Raw genomic sequence first — 24,057 nt, 5'->3', positions numbered from 1 at the left:
CATTCTAATTTACGCTCATTTAACACAGGGGTGATTCGACTGAGCTGCGACTGGTCATCAGCTCGTGTCCATTCTTCCGCGGAAAATACAAAATGAACATAGAAATGTTCTAATTTACACCATCACAATATATTAGTGCTGAGGGGCTGAAAAACATTCTCGAGAAGAAACACAATTAGAGACAAAAATGTATTAAATGAGCTTTTGAGAAAAGTCTGAACTTCTTCATTTGCATGTCCTTTTTTACGCTTTCCTCATACAGCTCACTCGTTTTTTTCCCCTCTCTCTCTCCGTCGCTGTGCAGCCCCCGCCAGGTGTGTCCTAGTGGAGGCGCACATGATTGTCGTCGTGCTTAGTCTGAGTTTTCATTTCATCCTGTAAATCACTCTCTGGCTCTCTCTGCTCACTTAAGGAAATTAAATGTGCTCTGAAAGTGCAGCAAGCAAATAACTGGACCTCCTACAGGAAAGAGGCAAGTCTGTCCAACAGAGTCTCTCGCAGCATGCCTGAGCATTTCAGCTCCTGGTCAAGGTCTGTCTGCGTGGCTGGCTCAATGTATTCTATTCAGTCTTCACATAAACAAGTGCCCTCCGACCCTAATCCAGATGAGACATGACAAGGTGCAATTTCACAGGTTGCCGCTCGCAGTGTTTTTAGATACAGAATTTACACAACGTAAAAAATGCACAAAGGATCTGGTAGTTACGGCAGAGGTTGCGATGTGTCGGTTAGGGGAAGCAGGCTTAAACAGAGCTGGAGTCTCTGTTGTGTGTGCAGGTTGAAGGGCACAACGAAGGTTTTGGAGCATGGAGACAGCGCTTTGAAATATGCCAAGAAAAGACACATTGAGCTGAACAAGCACTGGCAGAGAGGGAGAAAACGAGAGAGGGAAGAGGGAGGGTTGAGTCGTGTGACTCAGCGAGAGAGCGAGGGAGCGAGTGAGTGAGAGAGAGAGAAAGAAGTCTCCGTCCAGGAGGGAGGTAGGTCACTTTGCTGGGCTAGTCCGTCCGCTGCCTTACACAGAGGACTCCTCGGGGTTGGCGTCGGGTAGGACGGTCCTCTGCTGGAGGGTCCGGCGCAGCTCCTCCCTGAAGGGGCTAGAGTAGTCGTTCCCGCCTCCACTGATTCCCCCACCTAAGCCACCTCCGAGGGCCCCACCTCCGCCTCCCCCGCTGATGCCTCCTCCACTGCTCCTCTCCTCCGCAGCCGTGCTCAGGTTGAGCCGGATGTAGCCGTTGGTGCCCGAGTTGCGGATGTTGGTCAAACTCAGGCGGCTGGGCGAGTGGATGGGCTGGCCCGGGATGGTACTGGGGGATGAGGAGCTGGCTGCAGGGCAAAGTGCATGCCCCGGTACGATCTTCAACGAGCCGTCCGAGTAGTAGTAGTTGGCACCCGTCTCCCAGAAGCGGTCCTCATCGTTTGGCATCTTGCTTGGCACAAACGTGGGAGGCTCCTTGGGCAGCGTGATGGGGTACACCAGCGTGCTCTCCAAGGGTTTCATCTCAGCGCCTTTGCCCAGGGCCAGCTTCAGTCTGCGCCGCAGGTAGAGGGCGACGATGAGTAGCAGCAGGCAGGCCGCCCCCAGGGTGATCACCAGCACCCAGAAAAGCCCCATGCTGCCGTCTGGAGCCCGGGCCTCCATGAAGACGGGGGCGCTGGCCACCACTGCCACCTGATAGCGCTCCGTCTGGAACTTGACTCCCTGCTCCTCTGAGTAGCACACATAGCGACCTGCCTGGTGGGGGCCTGCCTCGGGGACCACCAGGGCCTTCAGGGCTCGGTCAAACCGGGGCCCCGAGCTGCCCTCATTGCCTAGGAGCAGCTCCCTGTCATTCAGGAGCCAGGAGGGCTGGGCCAGGTTGGACACGAGGTGGCAAGGGAGCACCAGGTCGGACCCGACAACCACAGTCACGTTCCTCAGTCTGGAGTGCTCTGCAGGGGAGGGGAATGGGCTTAGTATTCACTCTCACATCATTTCCACAGTTAATATTTAATTCATAATCTGAGAGGATGCTCAGTGCATACTCAGTGTTAATATTCAATTCATATTCAATGCTAATGTTCAATTCATATGCGGTGTTAATATTCAGCCTCACGGCTCTCATTTGGCAAAAACGGTAAACAGCGGCAGTGCTTCACACGTGCCACTAGGGAGCGCACTTACCCGGGCTGGGGATGGAGACGGGCTTGTCAAACTTGGCCTTGCTTCGGCTGAATCTCTCCAGCATGAGGTCCTGTGTCAGCGTGGAGGTCGAGCTGTCAGGGAGAATGAGAGAGTGCCTGGCATTAGGAACACGTCTGCGATCGCGCCTGCCACTCAATGATTAAAGGTGCACTGGCGCGATACGGAGCGCCGGGAGAGCTCGAGCTGGGGAGACAGAGCTTGCGCCGGTGGATGAAGATGGAGCCGCAGTGCCAGCTAACTCACCCGCGGTGGAGGTCGTGGCGGACGCAGGCCCGTCCCTCGCTGTCCCAGGCGCAGTACGGGTCCCTGGATAGGAGGCAGTCTGGCTGAGAGTGGTAGCGGCTGCAGTTGGCCAAGGGCAGCTGGAGAACTGCGGAGCTCGAGCCAATATACAAATACTTCTGCGAGGGGAGAGAGGGAAGATATGAGAAGGAGGAGGGATGGGGGGAGGGAAGAAGGAAGGGGGGGAAGAGAGAGATAGGAAAAAGGGAGCAGAATTGTGGAGGGAGATAGAAATAAAGAACGAGAGCGAGGGACAGGCCAGAAAGCAGGAATTAGAGGAATTAGGGAAGAGGGGAGGAATTTAGAGGGGGGTTAGAAAGAGAGAAGCAGGAAACACAGACACATCACACGCACACGCACACACAGACACACACACACACACACACACACACACACACACACACACACACACACACACACACACACACACGCACACACAGTGACAGAGCAAGACAGACAGAGATAATGGGATCATCATTTTCAATTACACTGACATTTTGTTTTGCTATTCTCTGTTCTGCTTTGGGGCAAAGCTTGTTAACAGCACAACGGCACCAAAACAGCTCTATTTAATTCACTGACTGATCAAAATGAGATTGGCCAGAGCAGAGCAGGCTGGTCGGAGTCAGTGACGATTTGTAATTAGCGTGTGTGTTACCTGGGATATGGTCAGGCTGTCCACGGGCTGTGGGGAATCAAACAGCTGGATCTCCTCAATCACGTGGGCCTCAGTGCCCAGGATTACAACCCTTTGAAGCCAACCGTCCGCTGGGAGAAGGGATGAGAGGAGAGCAGAGAAGAGAGGATGGGGGAAGAGGGGGATGAGAGGAGAGGAGGGGTAAGGACAGGGTGTGGACAACAAAGGAAGAAAAAAATGGATAAAAAGGATGGAGGGAGGATGGAGATAAAAAAAGAAAAGGACAGAGAGGGAAAAGGAGAGGGAGAGAAAAAGAGGGGTTTATGTTGCTGTGGTTAAAAGTTACGGCAATGGGCTGACTTTTCAGATCTATATTTTGGAGTGATGGAGGGTTAGCAGACAATATTTTGCGGCGCGCATTGGAATCGGGGGCTGGTTGTTCGACCTTTTGTGCTGTGCCATGCAGCGCCCCGGTGTGAGCCGCTTGTTTGTTCTGCCCGGCCGACCTCTCGGCGGACGGCCTGCCACGGATAATGTGAGAGAGTGACCCCATGCGCCATGGGGAGGTGCTACAGAGGAGTGCCAAGGACTGCAGGGGACCGTCTCGGCCTCGCCAAACACATCACGCATCTCTGCCTCTGTCTATTATCCCTCTCTTCCTCTCTCAGTCATTCCCTCTCCCTTCTTTCTTTTTCACTTGCTCTAGCTTTCATTCTCTGTATCGCTTTTTATTAATCTTTCACTTTTCTGCTTCTTTCCCTATCTTTCCCTTTCTCTGTAACCCTTTTCACTCATCTCTCTTTTTCTCTCTCTCCTCTTCACGCACCCTGTCTCATTTCATGTCAGGGCCTCTGCTCCCTGCTGCCATAATCATGTTTTATTTGTGCACGGCAAAGCTGCTCTCCTCTCTGACACACTATTTAATCATACACATTTGCATTCCCCCCCTCCCCCCCACCCCGCACCACCCTCCTCCCCCTGGGCCTTGGGCCGGGGTAATCTGTACCCTTTGACTCCCCCTGACAGCAGGCCGGCACCCCTCGCACCGCAGCCAGACGCTCTCTTAATAGCTAATCAAGCCCGGAGCTCCAGTTTGACAGCGGCGGTCCTGCCATGAAAGGGATGCCTGTTGGGTCTCTGCTCTTAAGCATGTTGGGTCAGTCGGTGGGAGAGGACCAGGCTCGGTGGCCAGTCACCAACAGTCACAGCTGTCACAGTGGAGGGGGGGGATGAGCATCGCTGTCTTCCTGAGGCGTGCCGAGCTTAATGTTTAACAAAGCAGGGGCTTATTACAGGTGGGAGGTGTGAAGTGGGGAGTGGGGAATGTATCGACGGGGCATGAGAAGAGAGTGTGGGAGCCTAAACTGTAACTTAGGTGTGGTGAGCGTTTGTAAATATTTGCGCTTGTGTCATGTGTGTGTGTAAGTAAGTATATGTCAAGGTGGGTCTAAGGTTTGGGTTTGAAATGCCTGTATAGGACATAGCACCCTCTCCTGTGGCTTACCTGTGCCGATGAAGAGCACGTTGCACTGCTGCCGTCTGTCCAGCGAAAAGACCCGGTCCACTGCCAGCCGGGTGAAGTTGACGCCCTTGGTGAGCAGGAGGGGATGCGCCTCTACCCGGTCCTGCATCAGCGGGTGGCTCTTGGCAAAGTTGAGGGTGGTGTCTGGTAGCAGCAGGGTGCTGTTGTAGCCGTTCTCCCGGTGCCAGTTGGTGATGCACTGCACACACGCACGCCAATGCACACCGAGGAGCCCGCGAGGGGAGCGAAGGAAAGAGAGAAAGGAAAGAAGAATGAAACAAGTGTAGTGCCGCGCAGGAGGTATTCTGTCACCAACCCTAATACTGAGTCTCATTCAGAAGTTATGAGGGAACATATTTGTGTTCACAAACTGTAAACTGTAGAAAGAAAATTATGTCGCCATTCATCCATATTTCAGTTGCTCCTTTAGTGGATACATTTGTACATGACTGCCTATCAGTTTGTTGAAAAACAGCTAAACATTGCCTTCCTTCATTGCTAATTACAATTCTAATTAACACTCAGCGATTTTTGCAATAACATAAGATTTGGTTGATTAATGAAGGCAAATTATTTCTTTCAAAACACCCAACTGAATGCTTTTAAAGCAGACATTCTACTGTCTCCTTCACCAAAGGTAGTCTTCAATCCATTCTGCTGTAGCAGACTGAGGCAGAGCTTTGACTGACTCCCTTAGCTGTGGTTCATTTCCTTCCTTTTTTGGCAATTTTCTTTGCATTCAGGCTCACGTCAACCCGTTGATTTCAGACAGAGCTTAACCTCTGCTGAATGCCCGATGCAAAAAAGGTCACTAAACGTGTGTGGACCTCGGTTACCTCTGGACAACAGCGCATTGAACTGTATTCAAGACTGTTGCCAGTGGCAACCAGTTTCTGTTCTACTGCAAACCTATGGAGTGCTAATGGTACTACAGCTGAGGTCTGTTTCAGCAAGTCTGTAGAAGCAAATTCAGTATGAATATTCTTTGGCCAATTACTGATTTGCCTGGCAGGAAGCCATGTAATACGTGGGATTTAGGTATAGCCGCTCATTATTGCAAGACAACTTTCTCCAGGGTCATACAAGATCCCGAGGGGTCCTGGTCATCCTGTAAGGATTTACCTTGCAATAATAACTGGCTTGCCATAGGCTATCTCATTTACACAGGATTTACACAGTTGCGGAATTATTTAAATTTTAAGCCTACTACTGATGATATACTGGAATTCATCATACACAAGAGGTGGTTACAGCCAAATCACAATTACCATGTCAATAATGAAATTACAGTTGTGAAAGTGAAAATATAGGACATGTCATCAATCTCACAAACACCTTTTCTATTTCTCTTCTCCTCTATTTTGTGCATGTGTGTCCCATGTCGGAGAGTGTACCTCTATGTACATGTGTGTAAAGGAAGATACTGTAATAGTAAGTGCACTTGTTTGTGTACGTGTGCATACATGTAAATGTAAATATGCTTCTACTCTTGTGTGTTTTTCTCTCTGGATGTGTGGCCATCATTGTGTGTGTGTGTGTGTGTGTGTGTCTGTCTGTCTGTGTGAATGTGGACTCACTGCTCCTGGTCTGGGACTGGGGACAGCGCCTCTGTACCGGGTCCAGCGGCTAGAACCCTGCTGGAATTCCTTATAAGGTCCGTTAAACACCTTTTTCATTTCATCAATCTTGTACTGACACACAGCAGATACGTCCACATCACCCCTGCAAGAGGAGGAAAGGGTTAGAAGAGAGGCAGGGAGGGAGAAAGAAAGAGGGAGAGTTGGGGTCTGTAATTAGATTTTCAAGATTTCATTGGCATTCATTGTTTGAATTGCTATTAATTAGATTTTATAGTGGCACTGTGGCTGTGGCGCTTTCAAGCCTGAGGCAAAATGATAATTTCCCAAGCTATTCATCATAACAGAACTGGACATTGAGACACTGAGTGTGTGAGATAGTGGCAAAGAGAGAAGAAGAGAGAGAGAGAGACACAAAGAAAGAGGGAGGAATGGAGAGAGAGAGAGAGATAGAGAGAGAGAGAGAGAGAGAGAGAGAGAGAGAGATAAAGCGTCTGTGATGCTTTAATACCCAGTGACGTTGCTTGTGCTGTTGCATTCATCATCTAACTGCTTCCTCTCTGATCATAATCACCGTGGAACACTTGTGCCCAGCAGGCGGGCGCGCAGAGACACTGGCCCTGCCACCTGCGCTATAAACGATGAGGATGCCCTTATCAGGGGTGACTTCGGGCTTATCGCTTTATCTCATGCTCTGGTGCACTGGTGGTGTAGCTCTTCGCTGGCGCAGTGACTCAGCGGTGCCGGGTGCCCTGTCTGCCTGAGTATATTCAAACAAAGCCTGTTTGCCTGGGACGACAGACGTAGGTCGGGCATTACTCTCACAGACAGTGGAGACATGATGGCTCAGGTGGGTAGCAATTGTGACGCTACTGTGGTGAGAGATAGATAGATAGATAGATGGATACTTTTTTGATCCCGAGGGAAATTAAGGATGCCATATGTTTGAACAACATTAGGGTAGGGAAACATGCACGTTCCCAAAGTCAAAGCGCCTCTTTTTTGAGTTGGGAATCTGGATTTGCTAGAAGCACCCCCATGAGATAGAGCTAATCAATGGTATCAGATTGTCTTTACCCACGGGGAGATGGATGGCCAAATTAAGCACAAAAAAACACAGCAGCACTTCGACTGTCTGACCCTGGGATTTTCTGAACAGGACCACCATGACTTTTGTTGTGGTGTGCTGAGCTTCAGCACCACTGGCTTGACTGTGCGGCGACTCACCACTGGGCATGGAAGAGGCCGAAGAAGCTGGTGCCCTTCCAGTCGTTTTTGTCGGGCAGGGTGAAGACGGCCCGCAACTTGTTGAAGGTGACGTGGCGGTCTTGGAGAGAGCACACCAGATGAGCCTTCTGGAAAGTGGTCCACTTCTTCTGCAGGGTCAGAGTGCCTCCTACATCTCCCTGAAGGCAGAAACATAGGATTTAAGACTGGATGGCACAAAATGTAACAAACAAAAAAAATCTATCTGTGTGTCTAATCAGTATGTGTGTGTTATGTGTGTTTAGATACATATTTCTATGTGTGTGTGTGTGTGTGTGTGTGTGTGTGTGTGTGTTAAAAGGGTGTCTTGATTTGTGGGTGTACATTAATGTATGTTTATGGCGGTTTATGTGTGCCTATTCAGGGGTTTTATGCATGTGTGAGTGTGAGCTGAAACTGGTTTAAGACCCTACTTATGTTTCTGTCACTCAATGTTTAAATGTGCACTAGTGGAGCAAGCCTTTTTCCATGTCTGTATATGTGGACGGGTGAGTTTATGGGCAGGTGCTGATCCCTATGTGTAAATGAGGGTCTACATATAGATGCGTGGATACCTCAGTACGTATGTGTCCGCGAGCAAGTGTGTGTGTGACTGATTGGGTGAGTGTGTGTGTCTGCAGGTGTGTGTGTGACTGATTGAGTGAGTGTGTATGTCTGCTGGTGTGTGTGTGTGTGTGTGTGTGTATGTTTCAGATGTGTGTGTGTATGTCTCAGTTGTGTGTGTGTATGTCTCAGGTGTGTGTCTGTATGTCTCAGGTGTGTGTGAGTGTGTGTCTGCAGGTGTATGTGTGTATGTCTCATACATACCTTGCAGACTCGGGCCACTCGGGCCACGGTGAGCTCTGGATCACAGTCCAGGTCGACGGCCCGCTCGCTGAAGAAGTAGTAGATCTTATCATCATCACCATTGCTGCTTTTCTGGCTCTCCCTCACCACAGCTGAGCCCACAAACTCCGGCTCTGCAAGGAGACACAGTGTGAAAACGCGTACACACACATGCATTCATTACATGCATTTACACACTCACTCACAAACTGCACATACACACGCATGGACATAGTTTGCACAAACATTCAAATACTGTGGCTCTGGCTTTTTTTTGTTAAGTGTGCCCTTAAATATTAGAGAAAATCAACACACTTATATAAAGATATTATATTAACTCACCACCAAGCCATGTAGGTTCACTTTTCATACTATAGTGCTGCTGGCCCAGGTTACGCAGAATCACTGGTTCAGTGCCCAGGAAATTGTTGAAGGTGGCAGAATACAGTTCTTTATCTGAAATAAAACACTGGCCATTACAACTGTGACCATTAGTGGGCACACAATTTAACGTATTAAGCCAACAAAAACTACATACATGACATTGTGTACATAAGACACTTTATATATGACAACATAAATTTAAACCTTGCTTTGATAAAATATCCATGTAAACAGACAGACACACACAGGCTGTCTACAACAGCTCAAACAGTCCAAGTCATCCATGCATAACCATATCTCTACCGATCCATTCACATGCCCACAGAACTCACCAACAATGAGGCCAGTGTAGCTCTTTGCAGGGTCGTATGGACACTTTCCCTTTCCATCCTCCAGGGCGGCAGTGTTGAGAGTGAAGTGGTCAGCGTTCTGCAAGGGGATAGGGAGGGGGTGAGGGGTGAACAGAGAACACAGGTGGTCAGACCGTTCTGGCGCGGGTAGTTGTGTCTGGCTGCGACAGCCGCAGCTGCAGCCTCCAGGGCAAAAAACACACACGCCAGCTTGATGTACGTCTTAGCCGAACACAGTCACCGATTTTCCATGGCCTCAATTCCAGTTTATACACCCTGCCACACAGGCCAATAGCCATTAGGGAGAGCATGGAGGTGTGATCGGCAGAGGAAATACCGGCCCAAATCAAAGCCTCTACTCATCCATGGGTGGCAAAAACACACACACACACACACACACTGGAGTTCCTGAAGGGTGAGGTACTCACAATGTAGGCACACTTGGGCTGGAAGGCGTATGTGCCGCAGGTGTAGAGATATGTGTGATTGTAGCTCTGCAGGAGTCGGATATAGTTGAAGCACTCGGTCTGTGAGAGAGAGAAATAGGAATATAAAGGGAGAGAGAGAGAGAGAGAGAGAGAGAGAATTAGGACACAAATGTAAGGTACAAATACAGAGAAAATAGCTGAAGGGATTTTACCTCAGACTGTAACTACCTGGTTATTTTTCCCCTTCGAAGCACACTCTTTCTTCTTGTCCTGAGGGGCTGGCCACTCAATCTGCACACAAGAAATCGAGAGAGAGAGAGAGAAAGAGAGAGAGAGAGAGAGAGAGAGAGAGAGAAACACAATGAAAAAAGGGATAAATGACTGTAAACTGCACAGAGTGGTTTACATAGTGTTCCTTTATGGGGTTTTTTTTCCGAAGTAGACATATTGACTGTGTTGTGTAGCTTGCGGCTGATATTAGCATTTTCGTCAGTTAACAGATGCTTTTATCAACTCTGCTCTAGACTAACATAGTAATGGTACCAGAACACAGCTGACCTGGGATCGGATACGGCCCAGATCCAGTGCTGTTCTCCACATATTCATTTTAGCCGTAATTGTGCCCAATGGGAAATGAGTCTGTGGTATCAGCATTGCTAGCGCTAAGCTCTGGCAGTTGATCTATCAGCTCACGCTGCAAACATTTTCTATACCTGAGGCCTCAGTTGCTTGCTGATGTCGTTGGGGTCCAGGGCGAATAGGGCCTCTCTCGCGCCGACATAGAGAACACTGTCGTTTTCGGACAGCGTCAAGATGCTGTAGCTGCACACTCCCGGCGCGTGAAACTGCGCCATGCTGTCACACACTTCTAAGGAACGAGAAGAAAGAGACAGAGAGGGGGAGAGAGATAAACTGAGTCAGTCCAACTTTCATAACCACATACATTTGGGGGGGGGGGGGGGGGGGGGATTATTGATAATGTATCCCGTTCATGCTGAAAGCAGAACCTGAGCTCCTAAAAGGAAGTGATGTCAGCTCTGATTTACAGCCGGCCATCGTGTACAGACAAATCGAGCGAGGCCCTGTCAGGTGTTGCAGGATTAAACAAACAGAGAGAGAGAGAGAGAGAGAGAGAGAGAGAGAGAGAGATGGGGGGAATAGAGAGGATGAGAAAGAGGGAGGGAAGAGAGAGAAGGACAAAGACAAGGGAGAGAGGGGAAAACAGAAAGAAAGCAAGAGAGAGCGCAAGAGAAAAAGAGAATGTGAAGAAAAGAGAGACAGGGAGAGAGTGATCGCCCGGGGCTTCAGAGAGACTGCAATAGGAAAGAGAATGTGAAAACAGGGAATCAGTGTGGAACCTCAGTTATTACCTAGAGAACAGCAGTGTATTAATATTAGAGTGCAGCCCGCGCCAAGAAGAGAGGAGAGCAGAAGAAAGGAAGCAATGTCCCTGGAGGAAGGCAACGCACATCTGCTTGGCTTCACAGACAGCTAGCACGGCAAGCATGCACACTCTCTCTCACATACACACACACACACACATGCCTGAAGAACGCCCCTGGATACCTGCTCACCATCTCAAGCGTTTCGCTGCAATCACACAGAGACTGTGGCTCTGCTTGTCAAGAGTCGTTTTTAATTATTGCTCAGCGCAGATGTCAATTACCAGCTATAGGAGAAGGGGGGTGTATTAACTTAACGTCACCACAGAGGGGCAGCCTTGAGGCTTATGCACACTTTGGGGGACAGGAAGGGTGCGTGGTTGTGTGTGTGTTTGGGTGGGGTGATAAATGAGAGATCCCTTTTGTGTTCCTTGCATTTTGTATGACAGAGCAGCAGCCAAGAACTCCACGGCGAGGAACAGCCGTGGGAGTCAACAGGAATAATGAAGAGAGAGGAGAAAGAGAGAGAGGGAGAGAGGGAGAGAGAGAGAGAGAGGGAGAGAGGGAGAAGCAGCAGCAGACGGCAAAAAAAAGTGAAAGAGTGCCCTCCCGACTTTGGCGCTGAAGGATGGATGAAAGAGACACAAAGAGAGGGGAGCAGGATCCCAAAAATAGGCCAAAGTGATGAAACAGATGTGCGGGTTTGACAGAGGAAAAGAGGTGTGTCGGGTCGCCAGAGGACAACCTCCCTCTCCCCGCTGAGATGATGGGTCCACCTCTGGTGCTGACCTAAATGAGAGATGAAGGTTTCAAAGCTCAGGGTCAAGAGTGTGTTGTGTGCCTGTGTGTGTGTGTGGGTGTGTGTGTATGGGTGTGTGTATGGGGTGGGACCAAGCTGAGCCATGGTGCTGGACTCACTTAGGTCTCCTCTGATGTTTATCCATGTGTGTGTCTGTGTCCGAGTCCAAATGTATGTATGTGTGTGTCTGTGTGTGTGTGTGTCTGTGTGTGTGTGTGTCTGTGTGTGTGTGTGTGTGTGTCTGAGCAGCTCCACGGCTCCTTTCAGAGACAGATTTACTATAAATACTGCCAGGCTCTGCTTATAGCTCATAACCACCGCACAGCTCAACACACTGCTGTAATTAAAGGTCTATTTTAGGCCCTTTGAAGCAGTAACATGGAGACAAAAAATATATTACACAGACCGAGAGGCACACACTAACACACATGCAATCACACAAACCATAACACAAACACCACCGCTAACGCTATTTTCTCACCCTCTCAGAAAAAAAAGAAAAACCTAACAGAGTTGCATCTTTTTGGCAGAGATACATTGAAGAGAAAACAGAGTATGGGACGGAATGAGAACAGAAACAAGGACGTGTGCAGCTGTAGAGAGAAGAGAAGTAGAGAGGAGGAGAGAAGGTGATGGCGAGAGAGAGGGAGGGAGAGAGAGAGAGAGGGAGAGAGAGAGAGAGAGAGAGAGTGAAGGATGGCTGTAATTGCTGTAGATTACGTGAGGGAGTGGTGCAGAGGGGCGCTGGGAGATGTCGAGCGGGGGAGTACGATTACAAACGGGAGGAAATGGTAGAAGTGGATTAACACAACAAAACGAACAAACACACACACACACACACACACACACACACACACAGACACAAACGCAGGGAGACGAGGGAGACGGCTGCAGAGGGATAGATAGACAGTTTGACTGGCAGAGCGGAGAGAAAAAAGAGAGGACAAAAGAAATGTGAAGATGTAAGAATGTGAGAGCAAGACAGAAAGTAAGAGAGAGAGGACACAGGAGGCAGACAGTGAGAGGGTATGTGGGAGCAGCTGATGGAGAGTGCTGTGACGGGAACTCTATTGAGCCGTACCAGTCATGAAAGAGAGGGAAGGAGAGAGAGAGAGATAGAGAGAGAGAGAGAGAGAGAGAGAGAGGGAAAGAAGGGGAAAGTGCAGGACTGAGGCAGACAGAGAAGGATGGAGAAGGGGTAGGCGGTAATTGCTGGAGATTATGAGAGGGAGTGGTGCGCTTGTTGAGTATGGGAGTGCGACTAGTGATGGGTGGAAATCAAATAAGTGGATTAACACAAAAAAAGATGAAAAAAAAAAAAACAGCAAATCCGACACGAAGAGAGCTGAGAGAGAGAGAAAAATCGAGAGCCTGGGGAACTTTTAAACAGACCAGGCCAATACTGGAAAGACCGGCGAATAAAAGCACACATAAATAGAATCTCAAACACAGACAGAGGAGGAGGTGGTGGAAAGTAAGTAAGGGAGTAACCATTAGTAAAGGTCACGACTTTGTGTCGAGCACCGTAGGAGTCATAAGTTTGGTTTGCTCCGACGGTGACCTTTCTGTGGAGTGGCACCTTTGAAAAGCCCCTCCGACAGCTTGCGGGTCTGGAGCGGCTGACAAATGGATTGATGCAGGGTAAAAGACCAGCACTCACTCGCCAGCTGTTGGGCCAACAGTAAGACCCAAGCACTCAGGCTCAGGACGAGAGGCGGATCTGCTCGCAGTGATAAATCCTGGATCTGTAAACCACCACTGGATGACTGACAAATACAGAGCACCTCAGCTATCTTAGGGGGCTTGCAGACGAGGTCACACACGTGTGCACTGATTGGGTAGACATACACCCAAACAGCGATATAGACACACTCACATGCATGCATGGGTAGGACATGGAAACACACACACAAGTGTGTAGACTATGTACATTGATATGCACGCCAAATATATACATATGCACACACACACATATGCATGCATGCTTGGACAAACACATACATACACAAGCGTATACAGTGTTTAAACTGACATACATACTGACAACACACAGACACTGCAGGCTTTACCCTCCCTCTACGGAACCAGTCATTACAGTAATTGGGGGTTAGAGAGTGTTCTGCTGGGACGGCACGGCCGTTCTCCATCTCTCCATCTCTCCATCCCCCACCTCCATTCTGTTCACTCCTCCCTCGTTCACGTTCCATTACTGTGCCCACTATACTCACCCACTTCCTGTATTTGTCAAATTTGTCAGAAGGTCGGTGGGACATGGAGGGTAATGGCACAGACCGGTGTTAGCAGGCTGTGAGCTCACTCCTCTGTAACTGTGCCCATACCAAAATCCAATTGCTAGATTAAAGCCTTAATAAAGCAAAAAGGTTCAGTGGCAGCCTTCAGGAGTAATTCCATCTCTCTCTCTCTCTCTCTCTCTCTCTCTTTTTTTTCTCTCTCTCTCTCTCTCTCTCTGTCTCTCTCACACACACATTTTTTTTTTAGACTGTGTCTTCCTATTTTGCTTAAAAAGAACACCAGTTGATCATCTTCTTTCTTTTCCCTGATGGAGGTTGTGAGTAAGATGGATTGTGTCTGTGGGAGGACTGGAGGTGGGTGGTGAGTGGTGGGTGGTGGGGTGGGGGTGAAGGGCAATGGCAAGGCTTCCAGTCTCCATAATAAATGTTCTATTCGTCTCCAAAGGCCGTGGGGTTAACAAGCTTATTTTTGAATAGAACATTTGAAAACAAGCAACTAATGGGCAGCTGAATTCAGATGCTGCCTGAGCTAACGACTGAGGGGAAACGAGGTGAGAAGAGGAGGAGAGAGAGAGAGAGAGAGGGAGGAAGAGAAAGAGAGGGAGAGAGAGAAAGAGAGAGGAAGAGAGACAGAGCGAGAGAGAGAGAGTAGTTAGATGTGTTTATGTTTCTTCCCCTTCAGAATGACTATAAGCCACACATAATTATAGAGGTGGGGTCTGCCCAGAGGGGGTGTGGAGGGAGGTGGAGAGTGAGAGAGGGGAGGTTGTGGGAGTAAATATTATCTCTGCTCTCATCTCACCCCCCTCCCTAAAAAACTCGAAATCCCTCAAACTGCCTGTCCAAGCACTCTGCATACGCACTTGTTTTCTCCCTCTCGGTCCCTCTCCCTCTCCCTCTGAGGGCTGTCCACACGAAAACAGTGACAACTGAGTGCCATTGCTTTGATTAGAATCAGATTTAGTTGTAGGCTGTAACTTGCAGCAAAGGTTATGGAAGAGATGTGGTTTTAAAATGACCTAGCAAGCAACGGTATTTGCACTCATTTTTGCGTTTACTTGTGGACGTGGATGACATCTCCAAACGATGTTGTGTGGATGCAAAAGCTTTTGAAAAAAAAAACACAAAGTCAAAACGTTTTCAAAACTGCTTTTCTTTTCTTTTCACTCTGCCTCTCTCTCTCTCGGCTGTCCCCAAGTCTCCGTCCTTCCCCCCCCCCCCATCCTAGTCCTTTAGCTACATAGACAGAACTATTGTTTATGTGGTTTGGTGTTCACATACAAAGACACACGCGACACAGCACAGAGTGCACAGGGCTGGGGTCTGTGTGTGTTTTTCTTCTCTGTCGCTGCGTCTCTCTCTCTTTCTTTACTTTTTTTTCTTTCTTTCGCTCCGTCTCTCCACTCGCGTTTGCTCCTGCGAGACCATTTCCTGTCCTTTTAAGGCAGCCTGTTTGCAACTCCCATTTTATCCTCTCCTTCAGCTGAAATGAAGGCAATCTCCCTCTCTCTCTCACTCTCTCGTGACTGTGTGTTTATTTTCTTTGCCGAGAGTTTATTGTGTCCATCTGTTTGTTTGTGTGTTATGACTGTGTGAGTTGGTTGGGGAGTGCAGAGGATCAAGTATTGTGCTTAAGTGAATGAGTGAGTGTATTTATTTTCCAGTGCAATATTGACTGCATGTCGATTTTTTTGTGTGTGCCAGTTAATCCCCAACACCCAGGCATAAAATGAGCATGGGGGGAGGGGGGAGTCATTTAAAATCAAATAAGAGAAGGAGAACAAGAACAAGAGAGGCTGGAGCTATTCTGAAGGAGAACAACATACTACTGTGGAGTGCACATGAAATATGATTCTTCAGCCAGAACAGTTCTTATCTGAGATCTGCATGGATAAGGAAGGGAGGGGCTGCACAAAGAAGAAAAGAAAAAAGGGCAAGGGAGAAAAGTAAGAAGAAAAGAGCTGAGGAGAAAGATAATGACAGAGCAGAAAGAGGGATGAAATAAGAGAGGTCTATAGAAAACAGTGACCGTGGCCTCGGATGAAGGAAGAACCCGTTCTGAGTTTGACATCTGACACAGGCAGAAACCGTACGAGCTCTGGCTCGGGCCCACTCACCACTGTGCCGGACGGTCTTGCGAGGGATTGGATTCCAGTTGACACACATCGTCTTGTCCCAGCCAATGACGAGCATCAGGAGCAGGACTTTAGCCCCGCCCATGTCTCCAGTCAGTCCCGTTCTTAAACCGCCGTGCGGCTCTTCTGTTTGGACGACGAGTGGTGGTAGCTAAAGACACTCAAGGCAGTCCCCCCTCGGAAGCCTGGGGAAACACAGAGAGAGACAAAATAGTACTCAACATTATGGGATGTGAAACCTACTTATTACTCCTGCCAACCAGCACAGAATTCAACTGTTGAGGCTCTGTCCCGGTTTAACGACAGATTGCGTTCACTGACAGAGGCGTTCAGACAAACTCCTGCTGGCAGACTGCAAGTAAAATAGAAAGTGCCTGTCACATTAGGGGAAAACTCAACCTACACTCCAACCTGCATCAGGATCACTCACTCTGTTTTTTGTCAGACACAGAGCCAATGTCTCTTTCTTTTCTCCTGTACAGGCCCTGCGGAGGCGAGCACAGAATGTGTTTGTGATTATAATTTCAGTCTATGTTTGCGAGGCATTATTATGATACCACAGGCAAGGTTCTCAGAGGAGATGCAAAACCTACAGAAAACAAAGTTCGCTCCATCTCTATTCAGCTCACACCCCGCTTTCCACTGATCTGGCCTCATCACCATGCTGCACCTGCCTCTGTCTATTAAAAAGGGAAATTAGGACCTTGATAATGTTTGCTGATTTGAGAGCAAAAGGCATTGAATTTTAAATGTGCGTAAAATGTCAAATAGTGTTTATCATCCGAGATAACAAAAACGCAATGCCTCTGTGGCGTACTTTGCCAGCGAAATGTATCAGCGAGGCCCTCGTGTCAAGCGTCTTGAAAACGCCCTGGGCTGATAAGCGGTGGACACTCTGCGTGTGTGTGACTTGCCATTTACAAAAATGAGATGCTGAGCAGTGCCACTGCAATTTCAGGCTTATTGATTTCTTGTTTCTTTTTTCCAAAGTCAGAGCTGTGTGCGGGCTGACAAAAAGTCCAAGATCATCGAAATGACTTCGCTTAAATGGAAGGGTAGGATAAAGCTATTTGATGACTCACGGCAGGTCTCGCTGCTACTTTATTGGATCGATCGAGAGCTGCTTACTCTTCAAGCGGAGTGGAGCGTAACATTTGGAAACGCCATGGATGAATTGTAGAGCCTGTCCAATAACCCCTGTGTCTGACATTGGACATGCCAAGACTACTGAAGAAAATAAACATCTGATTTTCTCTCTGCTGGACAGAAAAGTAGGGAGAAGACTAACCTGCATTTGGATTGCTAACAAGGACAGCCTCATAGGCAAAGAAAATAGCAGGTTCAAAAGTTCTCTTTTCTCTCTCACTCAGAAAAAAAAAACTGAGTTTGTTGCAGCAGCTGCCAACACCGACGAAGACCTTCCATTTGCTCCGCTCAAGATTTCTAAGGCACCAGCTTCTCTGCACTTAGTGTACTGCTGACCGTATCCAATAACTTTTTAATGATGGGTTGAAAATCTGGTTTGCGCCGGTTCACTAATTACGTCCAACAGCTCTGAACAGACAAATATTGTCATCCTGTGTTTTGAAGAGCCCTGTTCCTAATTGGCTGGTGTTGAGAGAAGAAGGACAGCGGACCCTGTTTACTCCCAGCACCCCTTCTCCTGTGTTATGATTTGGAGTTATCCCTAAGGAAAACTGACGGAGGATGTTGCTTCCGACAGTGTGAGAGGATGTGTGTTTGAGGGGTGGAAGGTGGGGTCGGGGATATTTCCTCTTTCCTATCTCCGTCTCTTCTGTCCCTCCTCCCTTCCTGTTCGGCTCTTCCTCTCTGTCCTCCCTTCCACCTCCATGTCCGTTTGCTGGCTGTTGCATCAAAACTGTGCCGGAACCTCTTGACCTATGACCTTCTGACCCCTCTCACAGGTCACAGGTGAGGGACCGGGGTAAAGATTAATGCAGGTCTGAGGTAGGAGGACGTGTAATTAGCACACAGGCCTCACACAGACACGTGAAGAGCACCTCCACTCTCCTCCTCTCTCCCTGCCCCCACCCTAAAACAAACAAGAGCGCTCCAGCAGCGGTCAAAGCTGTGCCTTCCCCCCTCCTTCCTTCCTTCCTTCCTTGCTGTCCTCATCCCTCTTTTTATTGCCCCTACTGAGGTTTGCACAAAAGCCTGATTCACGTCAGCCGCCGACAGGATGGGCAAGGAGGATCATTAACCCCCCCCCCCCCCCCATACACACACACACACACACGGCCCCCGCAATCCATTGGCCACTGCCGCAAGCGGAAAAATACAATAGAGCCTCGTGATTTAGTGCCTGTGGCCCCTCTGCTTTTTTTCCTTTTTTCGATCCTGTGCTCATTTTTATTTTTTGGTAACTGACATGCTGCACAACACCCCCCCCCCCAAATAAAACAACAAACAGCAACAACCAAAGGAAGAAAAAAACTGATAGAGGCAACACATCAATAATGCATCACAAACGGCTGCTGCTGTCACAATTCCACTCGTACTCCCAGGCCTTGGGGAAATGGGGGTTTTGAGGGGGGGGGTCGGACCAATGATCAAAGGACCAGATCTGTGACTGGCCACAGGCTGCTGCCCTCCACCCTCCCCACACCTCCCTCTAGCCCACTTCACACACCCCTTGCAGGAAGAGGGGTTATGACCTGGCCCCTCTGGCTAAGGCCTGTAGACGTAGCTCCACCCGTGGAGCACTTGGTTGGCACATCAGCCCGATCTGGCGGGACGGCCCTGACGTGGTGAGGCAGAGTGGGCGAAGCTCTGTTTGGTTTAGTGACAGCTGCAGTGTTACTGGTCCGGGGGTAGTGTGCAGTACGTATGCATGTGTGTGTATGAGTGTGAGAATGGAGTAGTGGAAATGAGTTAGTGTGTGGTTTTGTGTCATCACAAAGAGTGATGACGTTCACAAGGCTGTGAGCACCCTTGTGTGTGTGTGTGTGTGTGTGTGTGTGTGTGAGTGTGTGTGTATGCGCTTTTGTGGTGGTGCCAAGGCATATGTGTGTCATTGCCAGTGTGTATGCATGTGTGTGTGTGTGTGTGTGTGTGTGTGTGTCTGTGACAGCCCATGTGTCTGTGTGATTGTGCTGGCAAGCTGTGCTGTGTTTGAATAGGAGCAGAGAGAGGCCCAGATGAAAGCCCACTAATCAAATGGAGTTTGATCAGCTGTGGGCCTGTCTGCTAGATGTGCTCCATCCACCACCACCGCCATCACCACTGCCACCATCCTCCACCTCCACCTCCAGAGCCACTAATGTCCTCCTCTGCCTCCTGTGGTCCTCTGAGTGTGGTAGGGAGAGGGAGGAGCTGAATGGGGGGCAGGAACCCAGGCTTGCGTGCGCTCCTTTTGTTCGAGCCGAGTGCCATGATCAAGGGCTCCGTTGTGCTTCAACTGCTCTTCATTAGGGCTCAAACACATCAAACCCTGCACACTGACCCAAGCAGCTTGCTTCAAATCACTAAGTTCACCAGCTTCTCATGGAAACCCATCTAACAGACTCTTTTCCCTCCCTTCTTCTACCTTCTAGCTCTTCACTTTCCTTGTTCCAAATTGCTTTCTCCTTCTCTCTCAATCACTCTCTCCATTTCTCTAGCTCTTTTTTCTCCTTCTCACTGTCTCTCTTTCTACATCTCACTTGCCCCCTTTCCCTCCTTCTCTCACATCCTCCTCTCCCTCTCTCTATTCATTGCTCTTGTTCTCCCTCTCTCTCTCTGACCTTGTGCTGTCAGCCTGTTTAATGACATGGCGCTGGTGAGCACACAGAAGCGTAGGCACAGACCTGGCCTGCTGCTCACGTGTGTGTGGGGAGCTGTTGCATTGGCTCACCCAACCCTCCCCTCCCCTCCCTTCCCTTCCCTTCCCCTGGCCCTGTCCTCCCCTCCTGCCAGGGGCCTTGAGGCTACTGGGACTAGAGCCCGGCTCCAGCGATGGAGCTGGAGCTGTGACCTGTCATTGAGGTGTGTGTGTGTGTGTGTGTGTGTGTGTGTGTGTGTGTGTGTGTGTGTGTGTGTGTGTTTCACAGCTCGATCAGACCCTCATTCACTGGCGTCGCTTGCCACCCTGCTCATTAACACAGTTTTGCTCTGTCCACGTGCCCCTGCTCAGCCTCCCACCCCCCTTTCTGACAGCATCAGGCAATCAGGAACATGGTTGTGTGTGTGTATGTGTCTCTGTTTATCTGTGTGTGTACTTTTATATCTGGTTGTGTGTGCATGTGTGTGTGTTGGTGTGGTGTGTGTGTGTGTGTGTGTGTGTGTGTGTGTGTGTGTGTGGCAGCTTCAGCTCCTGTGAACTGCTCATTAAGGGTGACAACACAACAGGCGATAACGCATGGCAATGTGCTAGTCCAGCTCAGCCCAGCACAGCACATCGCTGGCGGCATGCCATGCTCCATGACTGTAATATGGATTGCAGTCACATAACAATGCAACACTATTGACAACGGTTCTGCAAAGTCAATGGTTTAACATGATGCATAGCTTAACAGTCTCTCCCCTACACTTCTGCAACAACAATGCCCCCCAGGTATTCTCCAAAAAGTACACTTTTAAATGGCTAATATCAGCTAGTAACACATGGTTTGACTACAGTGCTTGAGGCATGGTAAAAACTCCAGGAGCTCGGTAGCTGTGGCTCATTACTGAACCCAGTCACACACACAGACACACATGCACGACCCCGACTGCTCTGGCCTCGAGTTCAGCTGTGCGCAGTCGGCTTCCTAGGAGCGCTGTTGAATTTTGCATTACAGTTCTGAGCGTTTGTTTGTGTGTGTGTGTTTGTGTGTGTATCTGTGTGAGTGTGTTTGGTTGTATGTTTACTGAGGAGTGTTTGTTAAGAGTGTCTGTTTGTGTGAGGTATGGGTGTGAGTGTGATTGCTTCAGAACGTTTTGTGTGTGTGGTGCTTGTGTGTTTACATTTGTTGTGTTGTTAATTTGTGTGTGAGTGTGTGTGTCTAAGCGGCTGCCAGCGGTACAGACTCCATCGTGCCCCAACACTCCTGCATGGTAATCTGCTTTGCCCAGGCCGCCCACCAGGCTCCTTAGGGGGCTAATTGTCCTGTAGCCCTCCTACTCCTCTGCTGCTCTCTCTCGCTTCTTCTCTCACTCCTTCCACTTTCTCATTCCCTCTCTCCTCCTCCCATCACTGCCCGCGGGGCTCTCCACTGCAGAGGGCATCCTGGGGCACGCAGGGGGCGAAAGGAGGGCTATTTGTGCTGTTTTTTTCTCTCTCTCGCTTTCTCTCAGTTCACAGGTCTGTGGCCATGGAGGATTGGGGGATTGGAGGAAGTGTGGAGGGGGTCTGGTGTTGGGCTGCTGGTGCTCTTCCACTGCTGCTGATTAGTCGCCTTAATGGGGCATCACGCTGGGCCTCCACTGAGCACGGCGGCTCGGCTACTCTTTTGTTCACGCCAGTGGCGAAACCAGGTCTCCTCAGAGTTAAATAACTTGAGACATGAAAATCTCTTTAACACTAACATATGTCAAATTAACTTTAATTAAACATTTCACGTCAATGTCCAATTTTGATTATGTAGGCTACATTTTATTGTTACCATGACTATGGTGACAGGAAAGCTTTCCAAAGTCATATTGCTTGTAAATCCCTCGCTTTATAGTAGCTTAGGCTTGCACGTACATTTCATGCCACCAAGAGAAAGCCAGATTCAGATCACACCCACTTGGCCTCTCTCCTTTGTTTTTAGGAAAATTAACCAATCACTGTTGTGTTTGTACCAGTCTAACTGGACTGTGAATGAGGGAAAGAAAAGGCCAATATGGGTGTGTAGATTAAACCCACGAATGCTTGGCTTTCATGAAAACATTCAGTAGATTGCATATCGGTGGGTGAGGGAATCCAACCTGGTGTTGTCTTCAAAACCAATCAGATCAGAAAAAGTCATGCCAAGATCAATGTCAATTGTCAATGCTATTATGTGCGTTGATAAAACACACGTAGATACATTTGTTCTTGCACATCTATATGGTCATGATGCCCTAAGAATGAGGAGTAGAAAAGGGAGAAAAACGGCTGAGACAGCAGCGGTGAAACGGGGCAGTAGTATTAGGGTACCTAATCAAGTTTATGGTAAGGCTGCGACCTAGAAGGCTAGTTAGCCACACTACTTTCTGCTGAAGAGAGGACATCATATGAAATAAAAATAGATCACATTAGACCAGCCATGGTGGCACCACTGCACAGGTTGTGCGTCCGACACTAATTACCACCTCTCCCCAGCCCGACGTCCAAGTTCATGTTGGGGCTTCCTTAGTTTCAAAAGTGAGATGCTGCTACTTGCTCATGCTCTCTCAAATATTTCTCACCAGAAATCGTGATTGGTGTGATGACGTCAATAATAAGGCCAACTGTCAAATTTGCATATCCCCTTACGCTAAACATCATTCTGTACTATGTTCTCACAAGTTGGATATTTAGTTTGATTGGTTTTTGTTGTATGTTTTTCGGAGGAGTGTTGATGGGGATGGTGCCGGAGTGATCTTTTGTACAATAGACTATTAACGTTAATGCTATTATAATTAAACTACTCATTTTAAACTTTAACAGACTCCACCAGTAGACCAAAATAAACCCATTTGCGCATGAATGAACCACGTTGCCTTACAACATTGACCTTTGGCTTTGCAGGGTTCATTTTAACCCACTGATGACTCTTAATTCCACTCAAAACATCAACATAAATCCTGAAAACGCATACATATTTCCAACTGTCTCTACTCTTACACATTTTCTCAAGGTCTCTGCGCTGCGTTTACCAGTAGCCTAAAGAGCCGTCAGATTTCAGCTTTGTCCTCAGTTTTCTGGGCACATTAGTCTATTGACCGTTAAATGCTGAACGGTGATGTCGGTGTACATAGTCACAGTTTACAGGCTAAAATGATTAATATAAGTAAGCTTGAGTCAAGACCACAGCAAAGGCACATCATATTTGCGCACGTCCTGTGACATGGCCTTGACAGAGATTCGGGGCTGTGATTAGATCTGTAGATCATCCGCTTCCATATAATGAAATGTTCTGGTGCCATAAAGGTCAATAATTACTTCTAGAAACGTGGGCAGCGCAAAAGGGAAAATGCAAAACACATTTTCAAATCACCAGATTTGACACTAGTCGCTGGAAAGGATTTTTAGTCGCTAGGACAGGTCAAAGAGTCACTAAGATTAGCGTGGCAACACTGCACTCTCTCTGTGCCTCTGCTCTCTGTTTCTCTCTCTCTTTCCCTTTCTTTTCCACTCTTCCAGCATCTGCCTACTTCTCTCTTGCTCCACTCCCTCCCCACCCCACCCATCTTTCAATCTCTCTTAATCCTTATTCTCTGTTTGGCCCATGTCTGCCGTTGCTTTTCATTATTGGAGGAGGCCACAGCTACTCTGCGTAACACATGCACGGGTCGATGGGGCTCAGGGGCTGGAGGCAGCAGACCAGGAGATAAGGCTGATCGATGGGCCATCCGCTGCTGGCTCTGGCCAGCCTGCCAGTGCTGGGTGGGGGGTGGAGGGGGTTGAAGTGGGTAGATAGCCAGGTACTGCCCAACTGCCCAATGAATTTGCATGTGTGCCTGTTGTTCATGTTATTTTCGATGGGTATGTATTTTTGCTTTGGGTGAGGATTTGTGTTTGTGAGTGTGTGAGAGAGAGAAAGTTTGAATGAGTGTGTACTGCATGTAAAGAAATGTGAGTTTCGTGTGTGTGTATGTGTGCATGTGTGTGTGTGTGTGTCTTTGTGTCTGTCTGTATTTGAGAGACGAGGGAGGGATTATATGCAGAAGTGTCTGAGCGTCAGGTTACGGTCTTTTGTTTGTTGACATTCATATGCATTTGCCACATCCCTTCAGTGCTGTTCTGTCTCCACTCCTCTTCCCTTCCCTTCTTCTCCCCGCTGTCCTAAATCCTCCTCCAACAACCCCCCCTCCAGTTCCCGCCTGCCATTTACAACTCAATCCCTCCCTTCTTCCTCTCTGTCTTATCTCTTCCATTTCCTCTGTAC

The 24,057-nt window shown here is 48.6% G+C and overlaps 1 protein-coding gene across 1 annotated transcript in view; it reads right to left on the bottom strand.

The window, feature by feature from the left end:
• Positions 1 to 598: 598 nt before the first annotated feature.
• sema4c (sema domain, immunoglobulin domain (Ig), transmembrane domain (TM) and short cytoplasmic domain, (semaphorin) 4C) overlaps positions 599 to 24,057 on the bottom strand; it is a 41,544-nt gene continuing 18,085 nt past the window's right edge. Inside the window, exons 2-15 of the mRNA XM_080852971.1 lie at positions 16,007 to 16,209; positions 10,170 to 10,324; positions 9,685 to 9,747; positions 9,457 to 9,555; positions 9,011 to 9,107; positions 8,637 to 8,750; positions 8,277 to 8,428; positions 7,431 to 7,609; positions 6,204 to 6,348; positions 4,609 to 4,825; positions 3,126 to 3,235; positions 2,429 to 2,586; positions 2,165 to 2,256; positions 599 to 1,932 (exon numbers count right to left, since the gene is read on the bottom strand). Coding sequence (XP_080709097.1) covers positions 1,016 to 1,932; positions 2,165 to 2,256; positions 2,429 to 2,586; positions 3,126 to 3,235; positions 4,609 to 4,825; positions 6,204 to 6,348; positions 7,431 to 7,609; positions 8,277 to 8,428; positions 8,637 to 8,750; positions 9,011 to 9,107; positions 9,457 to 9,555; positions 9,685 to 9,747; positions 10,170 to 10,324; positions 16,007 to 16,109 — 2,601 coding nt within the window. The 5' untranslated portion in view covers positions 16,110 to 16,209 and the 3' untranslated portion in view covers positions 599 to 1,015. The remainder of the gene's footprint in view (positions 1,933 to 2,164; positions 2,257 to 2,428; positions 2,587 to 3,125; positions 3,236 to 4,608; positions 4,826 to 6,203; positions 6,349 to 7,430; positions 7,610 to 8,276; positions 8,429 to 8,636; positions 8,751 to 9,010; positions 9,108 to 9,456; positions 9,556 to 9,684; positions 9,748 to 10,169; positions 10,325 to 16,006; positions 16,210 to 24,057) is intronic.

The sequence above is a fragment of the Sprattus sprattus genome (genome assembly GCF_963457725.1).
Source record: "Sprattus sprattus genome assembly, chromosome: 15".
Classification (NCBI taxonomy): Eukaryota; Metazoa; Chordata; class Actinopteri; order Clupeiformes; family Clupeidae; genus Sprattus; species Sprattus sprattus.
Note: the sequence above shows the minus strand (reverse complement) of the source record. Positions and strands in the feature narration are given on the sequence as shown.